Below are 8,669 nucleotides of genomic sequence, written 5' to 3'. Positions count from 1 at the left end.
TTTTTTTTTTTTTTTTAAGATTTATTTATTTATTATATGTAAGTACACCGTAGCTGTCTTCAGACACTCCAGAAGAGGGCGTCAGATCTTGTTACCACGCTGGAGAGGGAAGCTGGAAGACCCTAGGCCATAGTAGTAAAGCCTTACACACCAGGGCAGTCTGTGTCTAGGGGGGGAAGCAGGCTGCCAGAGCAGCTGCGGGCCCTGTGCACACCTGAGGGCCCTGTGCACACCTGAGGGCCCTGTGCACACCTGCGGGCCCTGTGCACACCAGTCTCTGATCCAGGCGGGGGACTCACGCGCTCCAGCTCCCACAGTGACACTGCCCGCCCTGGAAAGTCCCCACAGTGTGCGAATAAGCTCATCTTGTCCTTTTTACCCTGCAGGGAGCTTCTGAGCAAGGCCTAGAGAAGATTCCAGAACCCATCAAGGAAGCCACAGCTCTGTTCTATGGTGAGAACGACTGGCCAAATAACACTCACCCAGGGAGGCCGGGGCCGAGGAGAGTCCCTGGAGCCTGCTAAGGACTCAGAGTCCCACAGTTTATGTTCTCCCTCCAAGAAAGAAGGGGGCTGGCCCAGCAGTGCAGCCGCTGTCTCTATGGCTCGCCAGTGACCTCAGGAAAGCGTGCTGTGGGCTGCTCCCAGCTCCCCAGAGCCCTCTGCGTGCCCGTGTTTCTCTGGCATTCCACCCCCACCGCTGTCGCCATATCCACCGCTGCATTTGGAGCTACTGTAGGACATCACAGATCTTAGATGGGGCACCCCCACCTCAGCTCGCCAGACAGATGCAAGGCCCCATTTAGCTCAAGTCATGGGAAGGGAATGTGGGGACCTAGCTCTCTGTTAGTACAGATGGGGCAGGGTACCACCCTGACACCCCAAGCCGTTTCCTGCTATCTCCTAGGACCCTCAATGTCATCCAGTGGGACCCTTCCAGAAGGCCAGGTGGACTCCCTACTTTCCATCATCTCCAGCCAAAGGGAACGTTTCCGCACCCGGAACCAAGAGCTGGAAGCCGTGAGTACCACCCTACTTCCTGTCCCCCGTAGGCTTCAAATCGGAGGGCACAAATGTCGAAAGACATAGGCTTGGGGAAAACAACAGATACTGAAACCGCAGTGGGATTAGAATGTATTCCATGCAGTTGAGACTTCCTGGCGGAGGCTGTGCCACTTTAGGCTTTAAGAAGTATTCAAGAACTCAAAGTAAAGAACAATAGGGACTTTTTTTCAGGGTTGGAAGAGGGAGCTATAGGACACAAGGCCCAAGGGTGGGCACCAGCCTGCGGGGAATACCCACAGATGCCGTGAGTGCGCCACCGCAAGAGTAGAGTGCACATGGGCCACTGAGGCACAAAGCCGCCAGGTTCAACCATCCACAGAGGAATATCTGCAGCACGTTGGAAAATGGGGAAACAGAATGGATGGGAGAGAGTGCGGCCGACCCCAATAGGAATGGATTTTATGCCAGGACCGGTGGCACAGGTCTATAATCCCATTTTCTGCAGAGGCTGAAACAGAATATCTTAAATTCAAAGCCAGCCTGGGCAATTTAGAAAGACCCTGTTTCAAGAAAAGAAAAGGCTGAAGACATAAGTCAGTGATAGAGCTGGGATGTGCCTCAACAGAATAACCCCTGCCTAGAGTCCTCCAGGGAGGGGCTGGGGGCATGGCTCAGTGGGAGAGCCCCTGCCTAGAGTCCTCCAGGGAGGGGCTGGGGGCGTGGCTCAGTGGGAGAGCCCCTGCCTGGCATAATACAAGGCCTTGGGTTCTATCCCCAGGACTAAAAGCAAAAAAGCTAGGATGTAGAGGAGGAGAGGTTTGGGAGGGGAGGTCATGGTCTCAGACCTTTCAGTGTTCCAGGTTGGCATGGTTGCCGTGGGCTGTGGCCAGGCAGCACATCATAGAGAAGCATGCGACAAAGGCAAGCTGCTTATTTTATGGCTGCCAGGAAGCAATGAAACCGGAAGGCTTGCACTCTCAGTATCCCTCCGATAGCATGGCTTGTTCCCACGAGGCCCCTCCTTCTCAAGGCTCTCCCACCTCTGAATACCACCCTAGACTGGAGAATAAGCCTTCCGCACACAGTCTCTGCGGAGCCCAAGATCCAAACCGTGAGGCTGGAGAGGCAGCTCAGAGGTTGAGAGTCCTTACGGCTCTTGAGGAGCCAGGCTCAGTTCCCAGTTGCATGGCAATTCACAACTGTCTGTAACTTCATCTCCAGGGGATCTGATGCCCTGTTCTGGCCTCTGTGCGAGCCATAGACTCATACACATAAAAGAAAAGTAAATCTTTTTAAAATATCATTTTAAAAGACCCAAACATAACAAATAGAAAATTCAAATATGAAGAAATTGACTTTCCTGCAAAAAGACTTCGTAGCCGGGGCATCTGTGAGCAGAGTCAGCAGTTCATGCCCATGAGAGGCTGGGGAGATGCTCAGAGGGCAAAGTGCTCGCTGTGCAAACATGAGGACCTGAGTTCAATCCCCAGGACCCACCTCTAGCCTCCACAGACACACACACACACACACACACACACACACACACTTTTACATGCAAATATGCACACACCAAGACACAGAAAAGGCCCCAGGCAAATGAAACCCTCAGATCTTTCCTTTGTCTACCCTTGCCCTGACCCCATTCACAGGAGAGCCGCATGGCCCAGCACACCATCCAGGCCCTGCAGAGCGAGCTGGACAGCCTGCGAGCTGACAACATCAAGCTCTTTGAGAAGATCAAGTTCTTGCAGAGTTACCCAGGCAGAGTAAGTCCCCCACCCCACCCCACGCGTGCTCCCCTTCTTCCCAGAAACTATAGATGGCGTGTGGGGCGAGATTAGGGAGGGTTAGGTGGTAATCCACTGGGTGGCCAGCACCAGGGGGACCCCCAAAGACATTCACCTCCCTTCCCACCTGTCAGATGTCCGCTCCGTGCATAGCACCTGAAGATGGTGGAAGGCAGGCACACGGGAGGCTCACCAGACTTCCTAATGAGACTCTGTCTGTCTCTCATTGGAGAGACACGGTTTTCTGACTTCTGTGGGCACTGCACACGCGTGGTGCGCGCACACACACACACACACACACACACGCATGTAGGCAAACCACACATACACACAAAAACTACATTTTAGAAAAAACAAAAAAATCAAAAAGGCCATCTATAATATGCACCCCAAAAACAATGAACAGAAAAGGCTAGAAGTCTGTTTGTTGTGGCGGCTTCTTTGAGCCCCCAGGCCTCCCAGGCAGGGTCCACCATGCACACAGAAACCCTTTCTGCAGCTCAGGGAAGATAGAAGAAGGTAAGAAAAGAGCTGGGGAGATGGCTCCAGGGGTGAAATGCTTGCCATGCAAACCTGTGGACTAGAGTTCAGATCCCTGGCTTCCACGTAAATGGCAGCAAGGTGTGGCAGCCTGCCTGTTAAGTCCAGAATTCCGAAGGCAGAGAGGCAAGCTTTACCTCGGCTAGCTGTGAAGACAAGCTCTGTTCGAGCGAGAGCTCTTGCCTCAGTGAATAAGTGGAGTATACTCGAGGAAGACTCCTGACCTCAGGGCCTCCGTGCGTGCACATGTACGCGTGCATACGTGTGCACGCGTGCATGTGCACAGAGACACACGAAAGAAAAGAAATCGAGGTCGAGAGGAAGCTGAGACTTCTGTGGCCCTAAAAAGACCCATTCCCACCCAAATGAAGCAACAACCCTCTTTAGGCCACCAGAGGGCACCCGGGTTCCGCAAACCAGAGCCTCCGGGGGCTGCTGGGGAAAGTGCCGCCTGGGTACCTCGGCCCTTTCCGCAGGGCTAGCTCGGCGGCACTCACCTGCGGCCCTAACTTCTTGGGAGGCTGGGACAAGAGGATCACTTAAGGCCTGAAATTCAAGGTTCCCGAAAACACACGTACACAAAACTGCCCCTCGCACTGGGAACTCTGACTTCTACATTCCGGCCTTTCTGAGATTTAGCTCGCCAGAGGAGCTGTGACCCGCCTCCCCGCCCCCGGCCCGTGCCACAACGCGCTGGTCCCATTAGCACTGGCGCCCTCTCCTCCAGCTCTAATCCTGTCCCTCCTGGAGCCCAGACTCCCAAACCCCTCTCTCCCCGTGCAGGGTATCGGCAGTGACGACACGGAGCTGCGATACTCCTCCCAGTACGAGGAGCGCCTGGACCCGTTCTCCTCCTTCAGCAAGAGGGTGAGTTGGGACTCGGGGGGGCCGAGAATGTAGCTCAGGGGTACAGTGCTGCCTAGAGTCCGCCATGACCCGGCCATAGAGCTGTAAAACAGTGTCCTTTGCTCCCTGCGTCCCGCCTACTCATGCACACTCTCCCGAACTGCTGAGCCGCCTCTGCACCCCTCAGGTGTCAACCGTGTGCCAGCGAACAGCAGCGGTTCTCAGCCTGCCCGGTACTTCGGCCCTTTCATACTGTGGCCCCCGACCTTAAAATTATTTTCATTGCTACTTCATGACTGTAATGTTGCTTCTGCTATGAATTGTAATGTAAATGTCTGCTATGCAGAACGGTCTTAGGTGACCCCTGTGAAAGGAGTCACGACCTACCCGACCCGCCGGTTGAGATCCACTGGTGAGCAGGTTAACCCAGAGCACACCTATAGGGACAGGCAGACCAGCAAAGGGGTCACACCTCCCTGTGTCAGGTGGCAGGAACCACCCCAAGCCTCTCCCTCCTAGACTACAGAAGCTGTGCCCATGAAGGAGAAGCAGCTGCTAGCTTAGAGAGTCCAGGCTCTCATACTGAGTGTGACACAGCTTAGGCACCCAGGGAATCCCTTGCAGTCCTCCGGTGTTGTAAAGTAACATCAAGATTCAGCCAGCTTGGGGCTGGAGAGATGGCTCAGCGGTTAAGAGCACTGACTGCTCTTCCAGAGGTCCTGAGTTCAATTCCCAGCAACCACACGGTGGCTCACAACCATCTGTAATGGAATCTGGCGCCCTCTTCTGGTGTGTCTGAAGATAGCTACAGTGTACTTACATATATATAATAAAAATAAATAAATCTTTAAAAAAAAAAAAGATTCAGGCAGCTTTGCACAGGCAAATAAATCTTTAAAAAAAAAAAAAAGATTCAGGCAGCTTTGCACAGGCAGGGCCCCTCTCTCTGTGGGACCCTTCCTCCATGCCTCTCTGTCCTTCAGGAACGGCAGAGAAAGTACCTGGGCCTGAGCCCCTGGGACAAGGCCACACTTGGCATGGTGAGTCCACACCCTTGTATCTACCTGTGGCGGATGTGCTTCTTTATTCTTCATCCCCTCTGAAGCAGCTCCCAGATCATGCAGACCCTCGTCCCGGGCCCTGCCTAGTGGCTGTGTGATCACCTCTGGGACAGCTCCTGGGATAGCCTCGCTGCCCGTAGTTTCGGAGACTGGCCTGCAGGAGGCACCATTTGCCAGAAACTGTACCCAGTGCTGGGTGTCAGTCGCTCTGCAGATGCGGTGTTTGCTGAGCACACAGGACTTGCGTTTGAGTCACCACGGTACCCATGTGAAACTGCCTGGTGCCATGACAAGCTCCTGAGCCTAGCATTAGCGGGGGGGGGGGGGGGGAGGGCGCTGGGACTCAGAGAGTTGTGGGGTTTGCTGGTTGGTGAGTTTAGCCAAATCTGGGCTCCAGGTTCTCGAAGGGATGCTGTCTTTAAAAAAAAAAAAAAAAAAAAGTGGATCCAGGCAGGGCAGAGGCGAGCGGATCTCTGTGTGATCAAAGGCACACACTGGGAGTTCCAGGCCAGCCAGACTAAAGAGCCTGTCTCAATAAAATAAATAAAAGTGGGGGGGGGTTAAAGAAGACACCTCACACCGACTTCCGGCTTCCACAGATGTGTGTGCACACGCATGCACCCAAAGAACTTACCTCTGTAGTCTGAGTGTCCCCATTTGTCCCCGGGGGAAGTAGGCTCCTGCCTCCAGCTCATCCCTTCCCCTGCTGCATGCCTCTGCAGAAGGGAACACAGAGCCCCCCCCCCCCGTTTGCCTTCAGGGCCGTCTGATTCTCTCCAACAAGATGGCCCGCACCATCGGCTTCTTCTACACCTTGTTCCTGCACTGCCTGGTCTTTCTGGTGAGCATACACACACTGGGTCTCCAAGCCTCTGGGGGGGGGCAGGGGGCTGCTACAGTGTGGAGGGCTTCCGGAGCCTCCCTGATGCCATGTCCTCCGCTCTGGCTCACTCCTGTCTCCTCTCCAACACCAAGGACTTCAATGCATTTTAGAGCGAAGAAACACCCCACTATCAGGCCCCCTAGCTGGAACACAGCCAAGCTATTCTGGAGAGGAGGCCAGGGACCCAGTCCTGCAAGGGTTTTGTGGGAAGATGAGTAAGGAACTAGGCACACAGATGAAGGCCTATCAACCCAACTACTAAGGAGGATGAAGCAGGAGGATCACAAGTTCAAGCCCTGCCTGGGTTGCACAGCGTGTCCGAAGACAATCTGGACAACTTAATGAGACCTTCTCTCAAAAAGTAAAAAGACAAGTGTCGATATAGTTCAGTAGTAGAGCCCCTGCCTAGAATCCCCCAGGGAGGGGTTGGGGGTGTGGCTCAGTGGTAGAGCCCCTGCCTAGAATCCTCCAGGGAGGGGCTGGGGGCGTGGCTCAGTGGTATGATGCTTGCCTAGCATACCTAACAAGACCCTGGGTTCCATTTCCAGCATTGGTGGAAGGTTAAGGCAGGTAAAAAAGCAGACCTGACTAAATCTCCAGGAAACAGACAGAGGCCCATGTGCAACTGTCTGCCCAGGTACAGAAACCCTTTATAGTCACTGGGCTGAGGACAGTCCAAGGACACAGGATGAGTAATGCCTCCATCTGCCAAATAGAGGGATAGTAAGTGTGAGCATGGAGGGCTCCAGCATCAGGACCCACTGCCCCCTACGAGGCATAGTGAAACATAGCCCTATTTCTAGCCTGCCTGGGTTCCAAGTCTGGTGTTCTTATTGACTATGCCCACAGTGTTAGGAGAATAACTCGGGTAACCCTGCATCTGCTGCTTTCTAAGCATCTGTGAAGTAGGTTGGTTCAGGAGTTATCTCCAAGGACCTGGGCCATGGGAACCTTTCTGCCCCACAGAGACCAGGCCTAATGGCTGTGGGTGACAATAGGAATTGTTATGAGGCAGGGCACATAGCTCATGGCATCTCTACCTGACCAGGTGCTGTACAAGCTGGCATGGAGTGAGAGTGTGGAAAGAGACTGTGCGGCCACCTGCGCCAAGAAGTAAGCCTGTCCCCTGCCCACCCCGCCCCCAGACTGACATCAGCAGCTCTGAGCCCCATGCCTGCTGCTGCTCCAGCCTCTAGCATGGCTCCCGACCTAGTGTCTCCAGCCCTGTAGTCACCCGTCTTCTGCACCGTCTCATCTGTGCTCCTCTTCTGTCAGGTTCGCCGATCATCTGCACAAATTCCATGAGAGTGACAACGGAGCAGCAGCTGGTGACTTATGGCAGTGACCCCCAGGCTCACCGGAGATGTGTTGGCTGCTGCCCCCTCCCCTGCTTGATCAGCTGCTTCTAATGATGTAGCCTTCCCCCTATCCCCCCCCAAAAAAAATTCCCCATGGAAACTGTCTCTGTCTTCAGCTAACAGCTGCCAGAAGCTCAGATTCCCAACTCCTTTCAAAGGTTGTCACAGCTTCATTGGAGCCCTAAGGTTCAAACAACCCAGCTAGTCCTAGGCCCCTGAGGCTCCACCCTCGGTCTAGTCACCTGACCTGAGCTCCACCCACATCAGAACCTCTAGCCCTGGTGGCAGAGTTTTCTGACTGTGATACATATTGTCACCACCCAGTCTGGCATTCCTATAGGCTCTCTTAGGACCCCACCACACAATAAAATAGGTGGGGGGCTCGTCTAGGCCCCAGGCTTTTCATCTGCCCTATTACCTGGTGGGGCAGGAAGCGGCGGCTTTGATACAGCCTTGACCATAATCCCCAAGACAGGGAGCCCCACAGAGGGCGGAATCGTTTCCACTACCCCTTCCCTGCACCCAGTCCATGATTTGAGTTCTGCTTGCTTCTTTAGCAAAATATTCTGGTTTCTAGAAGAGGAAGTCTGTCCAACAAGGCCCCTGTGCCTCAGGCACCATAGACCACAGGGTCTGAGGCCCCAGCAAAACTGATCCTGGGCCACAATAGCAAGGCCAACTCTCAGGACCTCAGGCAGACCCTCCTCAGCTGGGTTTAATAATCTTCTTCAGCTCCGCATGAAATAAAGAATCATTGCAGCCACAGCGGGGTCTGTATTCTGTGACTCCTCAGCTGAACACTGGGTGTCTGAGAGGCTGGTGGGTGCCTGCAGCACCAGCCCCCTGGAGCTCGCCTGGCATGTAGGTAGGCTCTCCCCCATTCTTCCTATCCCCCAAAATGCTATGAGTATGTCCAGAGCCTTCCTGGAACCCAGACCAGAGAGTCAGAGTTTGTTGAATACATGCCCCCTCCAAACCAGAAATAATATTCTTTATTCCCAAACAACCTTTTGGATCTCAGTGTTACAGCCTGCCTAGAATCCCCTAGTGAGGGGCTGGGGGCGTGGCGCAGTGGTAGAGCCCCTGCCTAGAATCCCCCAGGGAGGGGCTGGGGGCGTGGTTCAGTGGTAGAGCCCCTGCCTAGAATCCCCCAGTGAGGGTCTGGGGGCGTGGTTCAGTGGTAGAGCCCC

The 8,669-nt window shown here is 54.2% G+C and overlaps 1 protein-coding gene across 4 annotated transcripts in view; it reads left to right on the top strand.

The window, feature by feature from the left end:
* Cux1 (cut like homeobox 1) overlaps nt 1-8,244 on the top strand; it is a 321,311-nt gene extending 313,067 nt beyond the window's left edge. For all 4 annotated transcript variants that reach the window (XM_021222682.1, XM_021222681.1, XM_021222678.2 and 1 more), the window contains exons 16-23: nt 387-453; nt 907-1,019; nt 2,654-2,770; nt 4,115-4,198; nt 5,161-5,217; nt 5,999-6,079; nt 7,170-7,234; nt 7,397-8,244. In XM_021222682.1, the coding sequence (XP_021078341.1) occupies nt 387-453; nt 907-1,019; nt 2,654-2,770; nt 4,115-4,198; nt 5,161-5,217; nt 5,999-6,079; nt 7,170-7,234; nt 7,397-7,466 (654 nt within the window). In that variant the 3' untranslated portion in view covers nt 7,467-8,244. The remainder of the gene's footprint in view (nt 1-386; nt 454-906; nt 1,020-2,653; nt 2,771-4,114; nt 4,199-5,160; nt 5,218-5,998; nt 6,080-7,169; nt 7,235-7,396) is intronic.
* The last annotated feature ends 425 nt before the right edge of the window (nt 8,245-8,669 follow it).

Source organism: Mus pahari, chromosome 23, assembly GCF_900095145.1.
Source record: "Mus pahari chromosome 23, PAHARI_EIJ_v1.1, whole genome shotgun sequence".
Lineage (NCBI taxonomy): Eukaryota > Metazoa > Chordata > Mammalia > Rodentia > Muridae > Mus > Mus pahari.
This window is presented reverse-complemented; position numbering and strand designations above follow the sequence as displayed.